This window comes from Cibotium barometz, chromosome 36 (assembly GCF_041138505.1).
Source record: "Cibotium barometz isolate CiBa-2024 chromosome 36, ASM4113850v1, whole genome shotgun sequence".
In the NCBI taxonomy this organism is placed as follows: Eukaryota; Viridiplantae; Streptophyta; class Polypodiopsida; order Cyatheales; family Cibotiaceae; genus Cibotium; species Cibotium barometz.
Genome location: NC_141081.1, coordinates 5839616 through 5857598, shown reverse-complemented (window position 1 = coordinate 5857598; position 17983 = coordinate 5839616). Strand labels below are relative to the sequence as shown.

General features: G+C 43.7%; 1 protein-coding gene across 1 annotated transcript in view; it reads left to right on the top strand.

The window, feature by feature from the left end:
* LOC147617442 (Gut esterase (DUF1350)) overlaps positions 1-16500 on the top strand; it is a 98800-nt gene extending 82300 nt beyond the window's left edge. The window contains exons 7-10 of the mRNA XM_086775711.1: positions 9557-9664; positions 9778-9927; positions 15563-15733; positions 15871-16500. Coding sequence (XP_086631837.1) covers positions 9557-9664; positions 9778-9927; positions 15563-15733; positions 15871-16107 — 666 coding nt within the window. The 3' untranslated portion in view covers positions 16108-16500. The remainder of the gene's footprint in view (positions 1-9556; positions 9665-9777; positions 9928-15562; positions 15734-15870) is intronic.
* The last annotated feature ends 1483 nt before the right edge of the window (positions 16501-17983 follow it).

The following is a 17983-nucleotide window of genomic DNA, read 5'->3' as shown; positions in this document are numbered from 1 at the left end:
AAAAGGTCAAGGCTATTATGGAATGGCCAGAGTTGACTAGTGTGCATGCAGTTCGAAGTTTCCTCGGCTTATGCTCTTACTACACGAAGTACATCAAGTGGTTTGCCGTGGTAGCAAGTCCACTACATGATTTGACAAAGAAGGCTGTGGGATTTCGGTGGGCCAAAGCTGAAAAAGAATCCTTTGAAGCATTAAAATTCTATGCCAACAAAGGACCAGTATTGATTATTCTATCCTTATCAAAGCCTTTTATGGTAGAGTGTGATGCCTTAGGAGATTGCATTGGAGCAGTCTTGAACCAAGAGGGCCATGCCGTGGCCTATGAGAGTCGAAGACTTTAAGGAGCCGAAATGACCACACACATACGAGAAAGAAGATGGCAATCATTCATGCCTTAAAGATTTGGAAATACTATCTTATGGGTGTTGAGTTTATTATCAAGACAGATCTTTAAAGTCTTAGGTATTTCTTGTCTCAACCTAAGATATCCGAAAAGCATATAAGATGGGCTAGTTACTTGGCCCAATTTCATTTTCAGATTATGCATACCCATGGTAAAGACAACAAAGTAGCAGATGCTGTATCTCGGAGACCCATGACTCATGCAGTTTCTATGGAATATCATATGGATTTCACTACAATGAAAGATCTTTATTCTATAGATGAGGATTTCAAAGATACTTGGAATAAATTACAAAATGGAGACTCAGTCACCTCCTATTCCCATGAAAAAGACTATCCGCACAGAACATATGGCGAGATTGTTTATTCAACAGATTTTCAAACATCATGGTTTACCCAAATCCATTGTGGGGGATAGAGATCCTTGAACTACTAGTTTCTTTTGGAGAACTCTTTTTGACAACATGGGGACAAAGCTGAATTTCTCTTCGGCTTATCATCCTCAAACAGATGGACGAAGTGAGATTGCAAACCTCACTATTTTGGATATGCTAAAGTGTTATGCTCTCGAAGCAAAGGATCAATGGGAGAAGTACTTGCCATTGGTTGAGTTTGCCTATAACAACATTGTTCACTCTTCAACAAGCAAAGCTCCTTTTGAGATTATTTATGGCAAACCATTGTTGTTGCCTATTCTAAAGACCAAGGAAGAGATCTTCCATGCGGACGAGTTTGTTCGAGATTTGGATACAATCTTTGCACAGGTTCGAAGGACTATTGAGACATCTCAAGCCAAGCAAAAGAAAGCTGCAAATAAACAGAAGGAAGGTCACCTTCAAAGAAGGGAATTGGGTCTGCGATTTGAAAAAGCTAGACTTAGAAAGTCTAAAGCTAAGGAACACAAGGAACCCAAGCTTGCCCCCAAATACTATGGACCGTTTGAGGTTACCAAGAAGATCTACAATGTATGCCATCGACTAGACCTTCCAGGTCATTGGAGGATATACATAATGCCTTTCATGTCAGTCTATTGAAGCCATATACACGACTACCCCCAGAGGAGCCTGTAGTGGAGGATCCATGAAAAGTGGAAGAACAAGAAGAAATCTTGCAATTGGAACAGACTGTATTCCATTCCGTGAGAAAAAAAGGGAAGACATTGGTCAGGAAATTCCTCTTGAAGTTTAAGAATTATTTGCCTATGGATGCCAGAAGAGTACTTCAAGGACTACCCAGATATTCTTCAAGTTTATGAGGAAGCAATTGGTCCCAATGTATTTGAAGTACAGGCTTCAAACGTCTTGTGATCAAGACCGATTTAAGAGGGAGGGATTGTACCTCTAGTCCTTTTCATTGTATATATTTATAGTGAAATGGAATTAATCATTATCTTGCTTATGTAATAGTTAATTGGATATGCTCTAGTTTGGCTGGCAACAATGCTCGAAAGCCCAAAGAGCAAGATTTGTATATGGGAGCCAACGGTGCCAGATATTTTTGGACTTCGCAGTCGGGCGGTCATTGCGACCAGATGACCCAGATGACTGTATTGGATTTCATAGTCCGGCGGTCATTGCGACCAGATGGCCCAAACGATTGTATTAGATTTCGCAGTCAGGCGGTCATTGCAACCAAATGGCCCACATGACTGTATTGGATCTCATAGTCGGGCGGTCAATGCGACCAGATGGCCCAGATGACTATGGTAGAATTATCAAGCGGTCCTAGTGACCAGATGGCCTTGAGCGACAGTCTGAGTGGTTTCCATGGGAGCTAGATGGCTTAGTACAGTTTTCGATGAAACCAGATAGGACAATCCATGAACAGGAGGATCATTACTTGTGCATTGCATACTGATGTATGTTTGATTTTTTTTCGACTTTGTGTGCTGTTTTTGATGTGTGGACAATGCTTGGATTTATGGCATGTGATAGTCCACTGGACTCCAAACTACCTGGAATACCCAGTAGACGCGAATGATGCATACTTGTTTGTTGACTAGCTTGTGTCTAGTTTTTGCAGAAGGTAAGTATGCATTTATTACGACTAACACATGTGACAGGCTATAAAGAATATGTATCATCAAGAACAAGGACATTGGTCAACGAAAAGGCTTACGGATGTTGCCAGATAAGCACAAGGCACCACATATATGAGGACAGACCAAATGCACAAGAGCACCAGATGGGACTAGTACCACGATCATATGGAATATTTGTACCCCATAGTTGAGGACAACTGTGATATAAGAGAGAGGGAATGTAACTATTTGGCCCTCCGAACTCTTTTCACATGATGGAACTCATGCCCGGACACATGGACAGGTTGATGAACACATAGGAACAGGGTTCATAAAGCTGGCACAAGAAAAAGCACCAGTCTTGGTCAAAAAGCAAGAAAAAGTAAAAAGTTAAACTATGTTGACCAAGAGTTGGGGGCATCATTGGAAAGAGGACACTGAACTAGATCAAAAAGCTAAAAGCCGCTTTTCCAAAAAGTAGCTCCAAGACCAAAAAGCAAGGCCGTGAAGCTACAAAAGCATAAATCAAGAACTTTGGCTATATTTGACTATTACTAAAACATTTAAAGGGAAAAGACAAAAGCAAGGCATGGCAAAAGGTAGGGACTCCCCTTCAAGTATATAAGAAGCTTGTACCCTCTTGAAGAGACATAACAACTTGTGGAGAGCCATCTTGGGAGATTAACTTTGTGAAGAGCAAGAGCATCATCATCATCACCCCTTGCAGCGCCTTGTATGCCTGGTTGCATTGCCTTGTGATGCCCTGCTCCGCCAGCTCAACAACCGCCGCCGCCATTTGTAGCGCCACCTGCAGCACTGCCTCCACCTTGCAGCACCCAACTCTGCCGCTTTGCAACGCATGCGCCTCCTTGTGAACAATGCCTTGCGCTGCTAGCCACCGTCTCTTCTGCTACTCAACCAGCGCCGCTAGTTCCTCCTAAAACCTCACCAAAGAGAAACTGCCATTTAGGGGCCACATATCTTCCACCCGGCGTTTACTTTTTCGAGGTTATTTTTCCAGGTTGGGCATTTAGGTTCCCTTGGATATCTGTGAGGTTCAAATATTTGATTCAAACCTTGGAACATTGGTACTAGCCCGGTGTAAGACTCTTGTGGGTCATCCTAGTGGTGTGCTCAGGCATCAGAGATCTTGTGCCTCGACGTCAACTCTAGCACCGACCTTGTCATCGGCATATTTTGTATGATATTGTATTCATTTGTTGTATTGGTCTTGGCTTGGAAAAGCCCGTGGATTGCTCCTGAAATAAATTCCTGAAAAGGGGGCGGGGCTTGTTCCCCATCATTGTGGTGTACTGTGTAAAACCCCTATACCTCTCTCTCTCTCTCCCTCTTCTCTCTCTATCTATATCTCTTAGACATGTGGTTGAATCTGTCTCACTGCACACTCCTTTGGGCTTATAAGCAGGGTCGATGATGCCTAGCCCCCCTCTACGCCGTGGCTGAATGATCACTCTCCATCCTACCTTGGCCCTAGCAAGCCTCCTGTCACTGCCGGCCCATAAGAAGTTCTGGATCAACCGGAAATAAAGTCCAGCCCCGCCCATATCTGCTCTATCCTGCTTCATATCTCAAGGTCCTGAATGAGGCTGTCCGGAATCCTAGAGCTCGCATGCATGTCCTTCCTCCAGGGGTCCTCTAAGGACAGAATAACCGGGGCGTGATCTGAAAAATTAGTGTCTGCCAAGATACAGATCATGCCTCCACGGTCGCAAGTCCACTCATCAACATAAAACCTATCTAGTCTAAAGAGGTTAGGGCTGGAGCTCCTCCTATCAGATTGTGAGAAGCTAAGGCTCCCAAGGCTGTGCCCAAACTCTAGAAGATGCCAAGGGTCTTGTCCCCTAAGTGCCAGTATTATATCCTCCCAGGTAGAGTACTCTGCTCTTGAGACTGTGGCCATTCTTCCAAGGCTGTCCTTTGCTGCCTCTATCATGTTAAAGTCTCCACCCTTGCACCAAAAGTCAGCTTGGGGAAGAGCCTGCCAGATTGTGCTCCAAAAGAGGGCTCTACCTACAGCAACGTTCGGGACATAAACATTGAGGAAGCCAACACAATCCTCTCCGATCCCACTGTGCTCGGCATGTCACTGCAGGCAAAAGCTGCTCATTGACAGAAATACAAACTGCTCGCTGCTTCCTTAATGGGCCAAACGATGGAGACTAGAAAGTGTGACTCCTACCTAGTAAAATCTTCCCGCATCGGCAGGTGCGCCCCTCGAAAAGGTGATGCTCTTGGAGGAAAAGAATGTCTATAGGTCCCCCAATTGTAGCTCTTTGAAGCTCTCCTCTGAGGACCCCTCGTCACTGAAAGCATTGAGGCCCCCCTAAACCCTGAATGTTCCATGAGACTATTCGCATATCAATCTCTGTGGGAGGTGGAACTAGCGAAACTGCTCTCCAGTCGAAGAGTCTTGGGCGAGGGTTTAGACAGGGGATAATCACAATCCGTCTAGGGACAAAGGCACGCCAAGTGGGTGTGGATCCTGTCCTCCATGTGACGCCACTCTATCCGAGCGCGAGAGTATGCATACTCCGAACTCCATCTATCACAATGGAGGTACCTGTAAGAAAGGGGGAGAGGTACTGCGACTAAAATATGCATGAACACAAAAAGCAACACCTCCAGGCTAGAGGCCACCATCTCCCCATCCTGGTCTCTGTGGCTTGATCCTCCAAACTCCATCCTGGTCTCTGTGGCTTGATCCTCCAAACTCCATCCTAGCCAATGGCCATAGATGGGCAAGTACGTCGGTGATGCAAAGGTTGTGAAGATGTTGGGAGAGCTCAATTGCCTATCCCTAGATGGCAGCAGCCGACTCCGAGTCCCACTCCGTCCCCAGGGCTGCACTCAAAGGGAAAGAGAAGATCATCGCGCCATTCTCTAGTGTAGAGGGTCTCGAGTGGTGAAAAACCACACATATCCAAATAGGGGCTACTGTCTCCTCAAACATATATGTCCCTTCCACCGGAAGACATCGGAAGAAACTATAATCCACGGGCTGCTCCAAGATCCTGGGGGGCCCACCTGAGGACTTTGGCCGGAGAGCCCTCGCCAAGGAAGCGGCAATGGTCATCTCTACCGGCTCAAAAAAACGGTGAACCAAGCAACAAACGGAACTCGTCGGCTGTCTCCGCTTCGAGTCGAGGGCTATTGGGGGCCAACGGGAGTGCTCTGGAGAAACGGAGAGAGGGGAGGAGGGCGGGCTCTGGTGAGGAGGACGGGGTAGAAGGAACTGCTGCGAGAAGAGTCAGGGACGAGGATGGGGGAGGAGGGGGGGGCGGAGAGGCCGGAGGGGCGCGGCTGGGAGTGATCCACCAGGGAGGAAGGCTGCTAGGAGACGGCTCAGTGGGGTCTACCGGCCTCAGTGGGCAGTGAGAGCTAGGGAAGGAATCACGAGGGGGAATCAGCCGCCAAACCGGAGGGGGGGAAGGAACCCTCTCCGTGACTAGAGGGGGCCCGTCGCCAGCGGGTGGGTGCTCTGATAAATGCTCGAAACGGTTCTCTGGCATAACAAAATCATCTTGTACTTTGCGCGTTCAGGCGCGGGCCAACCGTCCGCGACTCTCCGGCTACTGGATCGTCCACAGTCGGGACCTGGTGCCCCGTTGCGTGAGAATCTACCCCTCTCTCTACCCCCTAGTGAGAATCTGAACAGGAAGCGGGGGGGGGGGACATAGGAGGCCATCTCCTGGACTGACGCTGAGGGCAAGCCTTGACTAGATGTCGCACCTACCTGCAAATGAAACACTGTAAGGCGTGAGTACTCCACTTGTTGAATGATGGGGTTGCCCCGAAGGCACGTAATAGATATAACATGAGGCACTGAATCCGGCGAGGCAACATAGATGCGAAGGGATGGAATCCCAACTGCCTTTGCGAGAGCCGAGGTAGCAGTGAGGGGGGATTCCATCACTCTCCCGATGGCACCACTAATCACCAGGAGAAGAGGAAGGTATTCCTTCCTAAGGCCTAGGAAGTAGACCCGACATGCCAGTCAGTGGGTCAGACGCGAGGTCAAAGCCGTGCTGCCATCGTGCAAAGAAGGCCTGGACCGTACGCAATGCAACGGGGCTCAGCTGCATGACTCGATCTGACGCCGTTGGCGAGTTGAACTCAACTTGATAGTAGCCACACCCCAAAGCAACTAGCCTAGCAAAGAACAAACATTGAGCTATATGTTCGAGAATGTTTGGTTTTGTCAGATAGTCAAGTTGTAATCGACAAAAGCTAGCAAGATTATTACACCCATTGAATGTTCTATGGGAGAGTATTGCTATGGATTTTATCTTTGCATTGCCAAAGTTAGGGAATGATGGTATAAGAACCTTCTCAGGTTACCAAGAAAATCAACCATGTATATTATCAATTGGACCTTTTAGATCATTGGAGGACACATAATGCCTTCCTTGACAGATTATTGGAATCATGTGCAGGGTCACCCCTCAGAGGATCCTGTATTGAAGGAGGAAGCAAGGGGGGGGGGGGGGTGCTAGCGGGCAGAAAACATAGGAGGGGGGGGGGAGCTCGAGGTCACGCTACCATTCTGGCTATGCGTTCTTGCCTCAGGGTGCATTGGGGCAAATCTTAGCTGATGCATTAGTGGCTAGAGATTGGATAGCAGAGTTTTTCTTGGCCTTTCTCTACAGTGTTCTTCTCGTGGGCTACTGGAGGATACTCAAAGGTGTGCAGTGTTTTTTCATAGACGGTTGGACATGCGCTTGATTAGGTGGAAGTTGGTCATCCACAAGTTTCTTTGCAGGTCTTTGTGCTAATGTGGCTGGTGAGGACAGAAAGTGATCCTTCACATCAGACGCAAAGTGGTCTCGCATGGGTGTGCTGTGCTTGTATCTTTTCCTTACGGAAGGGCATGTTATATGGACACTATGCAACTGAGGACCGTTGCAATGTAAGAAGTAGGGTAGAATGTGACACCCCTACGAGTATGCAAGGCTGAGCTAGACATCAGATAGGAGCCAGGTGACACGTGGCACTGCCATGTGGCAGTGATGATGTGGCAATGGTGATGTGGCATAGCTGGTCGACATCTTTATAATTGGCCGATTATGAGCATTGGTGCATATATACATGTGGGTATCCAAATCGTCAAATTCATATATCCTTTGCTTGCCTCTTGAGCTCTTCAGGTGAATGGGCGCTTTGATACCGTAAGAAGAATAATGCGGGGGGAGAGGGTGAGCTTGAGCTCCTTGCAAGTAAACACAAACACACAAGAGGGAACAGTGAGCTGAAAACTACAGCTTTCAAATCTTAATTCGAGAAGGCATTTGAAATGTCAGATCTTGGTTGTCTACATTTCTATTTGGGCATATTGTTTATGCAGAAGGATGGTGGCATTGTTATGTCTCAATCAAGGTATGTTCAGGGGCTTTGGAAAAGGTTTTGCATGGAGGATTGCAAACCTATAGCCACACTGGTTGAGAAAAGTGTAAAGCTTAGTAGCTTTGATGCAGGTGAGCCTTTTGATGCTACCATGTATAGCCAGGTTGTGGGATGCCTTATATACTTGTGTTCAACACGGCCAAACATAGCTTATGGTGTTTCCCTATAGCCCAGGGACAACATTGGCAAGCTGTCAAGGGTATTTTTAGATACCTCCAGGGCACACAAACTTATGGATTGTTCTATGCCACCAAGGTGGTGAATTTCAGCTATGCGCTTACAGTGATTCAGATTGGACTGGCGACAATGATGCTCAACAGTCGACCAATGGTTTTTGCTTTTTGTTGGGGAATTCTTCCATCTCATGGCTTAGCAAAAAAGCAACCTACAGTGCTGACTTCTTTTGTGACGCTGAGTACAAAGAAGTCTTCACAGCCATGGTTGAGTGAATATGGTTGAGGAGATTACTTGATGACCTGTATGCATGCCATCAATAGGATGCTACTCCCCTACTTACAGATAGTCATAGTGCTATGGCTACTGCGCGGAATCCAGTTTTTCATGCACGGACCAAGCACATAGAGTTACACTATCATTATGTGTGGGAGAGGCTTCATGTAGGTGACATTAGCCTCATCTATTGTCCATCAAAGGACAACGTGGCAATCTCTTCACCAATGCGCTTCCTCCAGAGAAGTTCAAAGCTTTCCGCAAAGCTTTGGGCTTGATTCCATTTGGGGATTGATCTACTTCGTACTTATACATTTCCACTATAGGGGGAATTTGTAGGAGAGATGCACATTTTGTAGTGGACATGTATGTAGGAGTTAGGCTTTATTAGTGCTAGGCACACTAGGCCTTAGTTTGATGTTTTTAAACCTTATAGCCACATTTATAGAGACACATGGCACACATTGCTTGGACCACTTTAAACCTTATAGCCACATTTATGGAGACACATGGCACACATTGCTTGGACCACTTTAAACCTTATAGCCACATTTATAGAGACACATGGCACACATTGCTTGGACCCCTTTTGGGCCTTTGTTTTAGGTGTTAAATGTTTGTTAATGTTATTCCTCAAACTTAATGTGAGAGTTGCCACCGCCAACTTGACCCTCTCTGTGTGTGCCTTTCAAGCTTTAAATCAATTGCTTCCTTCTCCCTTACTTTGCTGGCATGGGCAAGGAAGAGGAAGAGAAGGGGCTGGTGTGGGCAGGGAGGAAGGGGATTGATTGTGCTGTTCAGGATTGGGAAGCTCCAGCTCTCAGTGCATGGCATCCACGATTTAGCATCTCCTGTTTTAGGAATGTTTAAAAACATATTTTCATGCTATTTTCTTACTTGTGAAGCCAGGGAGGTATCATCAGGAGAAGCATGCAAGGGGTTGGCCTTGTTTTGCAATTGGCATTCTTCATTGATAGATGCATTTTATTTATAGTGAAGCTCCCTTAATCAATCAAGGGTCGGTTCTTAGAGGTTTTTTGTTTAGGATAGCATTGTAATTTTGTGGAAACAGATGTGGTTTTGACCTGTGTTCTTAAGAAACCCATGCATGGTGTTGGCTTCTGTAACCACATTGTCTGGTTTAGACTGTTTCGATTTGTGGTCCAACTGTACTTGAGAGACTGTTTCAATCTTTGTGGTCCAATTGTGCTTGAGCCTTGAAGAGTGGCATGTAGAGCCTTCACTATGCTTTTGTTGTTGCAGGAAGCAAGTAGGGCGATTCCACTCTTTTCACCAGTGATAGTGCCCATGGCCCAAAACTTAGGTCCACTAATCAAGCAATTGATGGCCTCACCCACTGTGCGATATGGAGTAAGTGTGAAGTGTCTGCAATTCTTTATTAATGTATGTACCACTCTAAATCATGAGGACTTCAATTCTGTGCATTGTTCTAAGATATATTTTGGCCATTCTCTATTGTGCAGGCAGAGATGGCGATCAAAAACTTGCAAAATCTAAGCCCTCCTTTCCTGAAGCAAGTGCTGCCATTGGTGGAGCAACTTCCACCTTTGTACATGGATCTTGCCAATGGAAAAGATAGCTTCATACCTCACCCTGATGAGACTCGTCAGTTGGTGAGCCCATCACTTGAATTCTTTGAATTCTTTTTAGTAAAAGTCAAGTTGTAATTGATCAAGTACGGAATGACACTATCTTTGCTATATGTTTCAGTTCAAACTTAACTGTTTTGAGACCTTAAAAAAAAAAACTTGTATTTTTTAGAATACACAAACAGGTCATACAAAATTATGTGCGTGGGTTGTTTTGGGGGGTGGGTTCCGAAGACTGCGGAAAAAGAGAACACAATGGAAAGATGAGGGGAATACGAGGAGGGTTAAAAAAGCGCAACATTGAAGAAAGTGGGGGACAAGCAAGGAAGGAAGATAAGAGGAAGTGTGCATCAAAGAAGGGGAAGGATCAAGGAGATCCTCCTTGTGGAATCATTGAGTATTAGTATGAGAGATGCATGTCAACCTTCTTGCATGTGATATTGAGAAAGACAGGCAGGCTCATGAGGGGGCGAAGGAGGTGAGAGGACCATGGATATTGAGTGTCAACCTTCTTGCCTGTGATATTGAGAAAGACAGGCGGGCCCATGAGGGGGCAAAGGAGGCAAGAGGGCCATGGATATTGAGTGTCAACCTTCTTGCCTGTGATATTGAGAAAGACAGGCAGGCCCATGAGGGGGCGAAGGAGGCGAGAGGACCATGGATATTGTGTGTCAACCTTCTCACCTGTTAACCTTCTTGCATGTGATATTGAGAAAGACAGGCAGGCTCATGAGGGGGCAAAGGAAGCAAGAGGACCATGGATGAATTCTCACATCTTTTTTAAGACAGTCAGGCACAGCGCAGTTAGAGAGTCAGATGATAAGGAGACACAAGTAATGTCAACTAGAGCATGCCTGGAGAGACCTCTACACGAGGGAGTCTTCATCATGATGTCTTAATAGTCAGCTGCATCTAGACGCCCAAAGCTTGCTTTAAGATGTCTCTGAGGCCCACATCATACAACAGACGGAGTATTCATGGAAAACATATCCACTGAGATACAATAGATGGCTTGAGCCCTACACCTGTGTGCTCCTATGAAAGGAGATTTGATGGCTGACCTGGAATTAGTGAGATGGGATGCTGTATGGAAATAAAAGCTGAATGCAATAGACAGTCAGGCAGATAACTGGTTTATGAGTGGGCTGGAGTGTGACTATGTAAGTGGCCTTTGTGAAGTGTGTTCGGTCTAGGAGGCCCTCCAGGGTCAGTGTGTGGTAGGCGCAGGCTTGGTTGATATGACCATCCTGTATCCATATTATACAGAGGGGTACAGCATTGTGCACCGTTTGTGGCTTGAGGAAGGACCGATTCTGTTCTTTTGGTTCCTAGTGTGGTGTATATAGCATGTTCCACTGCATGGTTGTGTGCTTTTAATTATTTTATTTAAGGTTACAATCATTAAGTAAAGATATTTCTAGCAGGGCATTGCCTATTGCAAGGCATCTACCCAATCCATGCGGCAGAAGTTATAAAGAGCATCTTAATTTATTTGGAGCATCTTGACCTGGACCAATGCCACATCAGCAGAGAGATTTAGAGATACCTTGTCCAGAAGTAAGATGGCTAAGGGCTGAATAAGCTTACCATTGATAGCAAGTGCTCTTGTGAGAATGATATTCACAAGAGGAATAACTCCCCAAGTTTAGGATGATACCTTTTCTGTATGATCAATGCACTAGCGTCATTCCACATAGTGATGGCAAGAGTGTTCAAGTCTTTGATTGGGAAGTGTGCGCTTCTCCTTCTAGATGATATTCTGGTGTGTCCAAGAGGAGCATGAAGAACACTTGGAGAAAGTATTGGAGCTTTTGAAGAAGAATGTGTCATCAGGAGAATTTGGGGGTCATGGAAGGGCCTCACAAGGGGAAAATGATGAAAAGGTTATTGCCAAGGACATTCGGAGAAACAACTTGTACGAGCTCTCCACATTTGGAGACCAAAAGCCAATGTGGGGACTACCAAGCTAGGGCATGAGAGGTATGGGTATCTTAGAATGCAAATTCTATCACGAATGCAGAAAGGTAAGCTAGTTAGTATTTTCCACCACTTTCAATTAGTCTGAATGATTGTGAAGCTTGCAGAGTGGGTAAGGAGCACTGAAAACTCTTTTTGCAAGAGGTCAGCTTTAGTACCAAAGCTCCTCTTCAGCTTAAGCATGATATCTCTATGGAAAGATGAGCACCATTGCTCTTGGGCGTGATGATAAAATAAGAAAGATTTGGGTGTATCTTTTGAAGAAGAATTCTCGGGCATTCAAAAATTTAAAAGGAATAGCTAGCATTGATTGAAATTGAGACACGCACTAAGCCAAGAAGGAGAACTTAAGTATGATGAATTCCTGGGTTTTTTCAAGGAAAGAGGCATCAAGCGGAAGCTCACGACCACTTAAACTTTTGCAAAAAAATAGTGATACGGAGTGCAAGAATTGTGCTATTGTCAAAGTTGGGAGTATGCTTAGTAGCAACATCTTTATAAATCTTTTTGGATGGAGGCTATTGATAATATTATGTACATTCTTAACTGACATGCAGACATGCAAATTTCACATTGTGAAGTTTTCGTCCGAGTTGCGGCCACGAGTTGCAGCCAGTTGATATTGTGCTAATTCTTTCTATCTTTAGCGGTGCATTTACCCTATCAACTACATATTTGCTGTACTAATTTTTTCTATTTGCTACTTCCCTTAGTGCTAGGCTTCATTATAGCTGAGTTTGCCCTGCATCTCCGGAGGTTTGACAGAAACTCAGTACGAAGGGCTTTGTCTGAATATATGCTCGTGTGTGTGTGTGTGTGTGTGTGTGTGTGGAGTGCGTGTGAGAGCATATCTTGATACAGAGTTCTACACCCACTATTGGGCACTGATGACGTTAGTGGGGATGTCGTAGTATCTAGCCCATAGTATGCATAATGGAGTTGATAGTTATATAGTCTTGTGGGTTGACTACCATGAGTATATAACATGTACGTTCCTAAAAGGTGAATTTGGGCATGTTCTTGGATTCATCTAGGTATATATATTCTTATCTGAAGTGCAACGAAAGCTGTGAACTACATGTCTACTTGGATAAGGTATCTTCAGCTGTATACTTGATAAATCTTTGTAAATGTTTTTGGATCTAGGCAACTGATACTATTATGTACATTCTTAACTGAAGTGCAACAAAATCTGTCAAAGAGATAACTTCACTTCATGTCTACTTGGAAAAGGTTTCTTCAGCTGTACACTTGATAAATCTTTATAAATCTTTTTGGATCGAGGCAATTAATAATATTATGTACATTCTTAACTAAAGTGCAATGAAAGCTGTCAAAGATACAACTTCACTACATGTCTACTTGGATAAGGTATCTTCAGCCATACACTTGAAAGTCTTTGGGTGTGAATGTTATGTTGCTCACAGGGATAAATTAGATGCCACAAGCCACGAATGCATCTTCTTGGGTTATAGCATGGAATCAAAGGGATATCAACTTTATAATCCTCAGGCAGAGAAGATCATAGTGAGATAAGGTATGGAATTGCAAGAGCAATCATGCTGAATAGAGGAGTATCCCTCCCATTCATCATGTAGCAAGGAAATCACCAAAGTATCATAATCTTCACATGTAGCATGGGCTTTCTCACGTCCTCGTGGAGGGCAACCCTTACCATTTCTTATAAATGGATTTAAAAGATGAAGACCTAGAGGCTTTGCGGCTCCATTCCCTAAACGGTATAAGCAACTTCTGGATGGAGTACCACCTTTGTTCATTGAGGATGAACCTCAAGATGTTCACACATCTAGAAGGTTAGAGGAGTAAAACATGGCTTGGAAGAATCTTGTGAATCATACTTTTATGTACGTGGCACTCAAGAATTTAGAGCCCATAAGCCTTGCCAAAGTGCAAGGGAGATGGCGACGGCTTAGATCTGGTGCATTGCCAAATAGGGCACATGCTTATGGTCAGATGATCCCGAAGGCAAGGGCAAGACTGTAGGTCCCTTGTGATTAGCTTTATTGGCGGCAGTCACCAAACACGGTTCATACAAGTTATTTATGTAGTCACAATTTAGTCCATTCATTTACCATTTTATTTTTCTTATTTTCTAATTTCACCCTAGCTTCAATTGGCATACAACCTCCCACACCAATAGTTCTAGATTATCCATTGAAGCTCTTTTCACAGGATCACATGGGTGTGGATCTGTTGGCCTTCTATTATATCATATCAGCAATTAAGTATTGTTCTCCCTCTCTATTATTGTGCAATTTGAGTTTAAGTTTTGTGTTGTGAACGATCGTACTTCTTGTGAGTGGTACCTACACACATCACATGTTGTGTATCCACTTACACATCAACTTGTGTTGTGAAAGATCCTACTTCTTGTGAGTGGTACCTGCACACATCACATGTTGTATATCCACTTACACATCAACTTGGGGCTATAATTACTTGACGGTAACTTGGTCGGGTGGTTTTGCATGAGGACGGTGGTTTGAAATGCAAGAGCCTTTTATCTAAACTAAAGAGAAAATGATGTAACAGGTTAGTTCATTGCAAGGATGGATTAATAGCCTAGTGTGAGAGGAGAAGTGAAGGTACCACACTCACATCCCACCTTTGTCCAACGAGGATAAGGTATCCTTGAATGCTGCAACACGACAAACTCCAAGCTCATCTCTTCCAGCATGTGGGTACATGACACCATCTGTGGCTCTGCAGCTGTATGGCAGTTTCTTCAGTCTTAAAAGCTGGAGAATCTTTTTGGCACTGCTATGCATGCTTCTACAATCGCTGTAGCCGTGCATGATGTTGTCCCCTTCTCAGGTTACAAAAGGTCCCTTTATGGGGTGGCTCTTAGAAGGTTGAAAAAAGAGGATTCTTTTCTGCATTTTCAACACATATTTTCCACTTTTCTAGTTTCGCCTCTCTCTGTACCACCACCTAAAGGGGACGGTAATCTTACATTGGTGCACAGGTGGTTATTTCTCTTTGTTTGTGTTCTTCTCAATCTACTGTTTAAGTTGATGGTTTTGCTTGTTAAGCGGCCCTTTTTAGATTCCAAACTTTCGTGATGCATCCTCTCATTGAAAGAAATCATACTTGTTGAGAAGATTTCTCATTAGGGTAATACTTCCCTTAGTGCTAGGCTTCATTATGGCTGAGTCTGCCTTGCATCTCCGAAGGTTTGATAGAAACTCAGTACGAAGGGCTTTGTGTGAATATATGCTCTTATGTGTGTGTGTGTGTGCGTGTGTGGAGTGCGTGTGAGAGAGCATATCTTGATACAGAGTTCTACACCCACTTTTGGGCACTGATGACGTTAGTGGGGATGTTGTAGTATCTAGTCCATACTATGCATAATGGAGTTGATAGTTATATAGTCTTGTGGGTTGACTACCATGAGTATATTACATGCACGTTTCTAAAAGGTGAATTTGGGCATGTTCCTGGATTCATCTAGGTATATATACTATTGGTGTTTCTTTGGATTGGCAAAGGTCAAGGTCATGTGGATTGGTAGTAACGCTGACTTGGGAGCATGTCAGTTCACTAGGGCTAGATCAAGCTTATCTGGGTCGGCAGCAAAGACCACACCACATGCCTACATGCACACACTATACGTGTCATGCGGTTTTTTTTTTTAATGCCTTCATGTGTCTTCTTCTTGCAGATAAAGTCATATTATGGTGTTCAGAAGAACCTGTTGATTAAGTTCAAGAATGATGAAATAGACGAGACACCAGCTCTGGCACAAACTCTGAGCTTTGAGTCAGCAGTGAGCTCCTTTCTTGATATATCCATTCGAACACTACCAGGAGATCACGCAAGGCCTTTGCAGCAGGTAAGGCAGCCATCCGTTGGGCCATATTCCAGTACTCCAAGGATGTCTGTAAATTTCTGATGGTCAAGTGTTTAGGTTCACTTGGGCGGTGCCTCCAGTGATATTGGAACAATGCCAGACTTTTGTTTTTGTAACAGGTGGTGCCAATTGTTCCACCTGCCATGGCCGATGCCGTCTCAAAAGGAGGTGAAATTCTGGCAAACTTAGCAGCAGGAACTCCTTGGGCCACCGTGGCTAGAGATGTTGGCCAGTCCTTTGGTACAGACCTGACAGCACAAGGCTTGCGGCAACAAATCCTAGAGGACATAGAGATGCTTGTTGAGGAGGTGGCTACATGGATGCAGGCATCTCTGAAGTCGAGTAAAAATCCATAGAAACTCAGAAGTTGGTTGTAAATCGATTCTTTCTTGCATTTTATGGATTATAAGCTCTCTATGTACATAGTTCTACTCTTTCTCATACAGTTTATGGATTATAAGCTCTGTATGTAACATATCTCTACTCTCTCCTTTATTTTTTCAAAACTTATGATACAAGAAATGGTATGATAGAGACCTACCATAGCAGTGTTAGGACCACCACTATTTGTATTCAATGTCAAAAGAAGTAAAAGTGGTTAGGATAGAGGCCTACCATGGCGATGTTAGGACCACCATTATTTGTATTCAGTGTCAATAGTGGTTAGGATAGAAGCCTACCATGGTGGTGTTAGGACCACCATTATTTGTATTCAATATCAAAAGAAGTAATAGTGGTTAGTTCATAGAGGAGAATTTTTGCAAGGTTTAGTCCCACTTACAAACAAGCACACAATTTTGCAACTCCCACTCAATTTACATGCCCATGAAAGCACAAAAAGGAAACACATAGTTTGAAGTATTCTCTCTAAACTTTTGCATGACCTTTTTTGTTTAGAATGCTTTGGCTGGATGACTGCTGGAGACTAGACGAAATGTGTAACCACATGATGTAGGAGATGCCTTTAAATACAGTTGCAACAAAAAATCAAAGTAAGGAAATGAAGAAGAAGATGTATCATAGTGGATGCTAGAGAATCATGGTGGTGAAGCACTAGTGAGTTCTAGCAAGCTTGTTTTACTCAATTTGTATGTGTAAAACATAAGTAAATCTAGAGCATAATATGCCTTTTCATATTTTACACCATTTCTATTCATTTTTTTTACATTGTTGGCTCAAACACGGTTCATTTTGAGGTCAAATACTGCAAAGCCCTTAAAGAAAATGTGATTGCAATTCATCATTGACTATATAACCATGGAAGCTATTAGGAAGTTGCAAAATGGCCATAAGACATCACTAGATGGAGGTGCCTAGGACTAAACATGCAAGGTAAGAATAAACTCAAATACAAACCCTCAATTTTGCACCTTTTGAAGAACACTGTAAGGCCTTGTAGGAATTTGTAGAAAATGGAAGAGTTGCAAATTGCATTAAATAAGAAAATGTTTGTAGAATGATGGTCATGCGCTTGGATAGGATGTGGTTGAAGAAGTTTTTAAAGGAATGCAATAATTTGGAAGATTGCAAGAATTGTATGTAAAAGAAACAAGCTTATGGAGGCGGTTTATGTAAGAGTATTTAGTCACGGGGATCATTGACAAAAATGTGTGATATCACTTGTGTAAAACTAGAGATCAAATTTTAATTGGGTCCATTTATAATTTTATATTTACAAGAGGTCTCTTATTTATGAGTTACTATTGTATTTGACTTACAATAGGGGTATGAAATTGTCATTTCAAAAGGATATACAGACAGAAAATGATGTATATTATTAAAAACCATGTATGCAAACCTATAATTTAGCACCCTTCTCACGCAAGTGATATGGAGAATTCCTTAAGAGTGAGGTCCCAAGGAGAAAACAAAAAAGTAGTAGTAGGTGAAGAGACATTGGATGAACAAAAGTAGTCATTCTTGCCTTTATTATACTCTTATGTTTAAATATAACAATGTATATGTGTGTGTGTGTGCCCGTGCAGCACGCACCTTATTCAAGATTGGAAGAAAATTTTATAGCATGTAACATGAAATGGCCATGACATAGTGTAAGGGAATTCGTTGATGGCTGAAAGCATACATTGAACTGTAGCTCTTGCTTGCCCATTGGCTTTCACACGGCCAAGGAAAACTTTCTTCTTGGCAAAAAGGGCATAATTGAGATCCATGATTTAGTGGGCCAGGTTGGAAACATTAAGTCCTTCCCTATGGCTCAACGTAGTTTCGGAT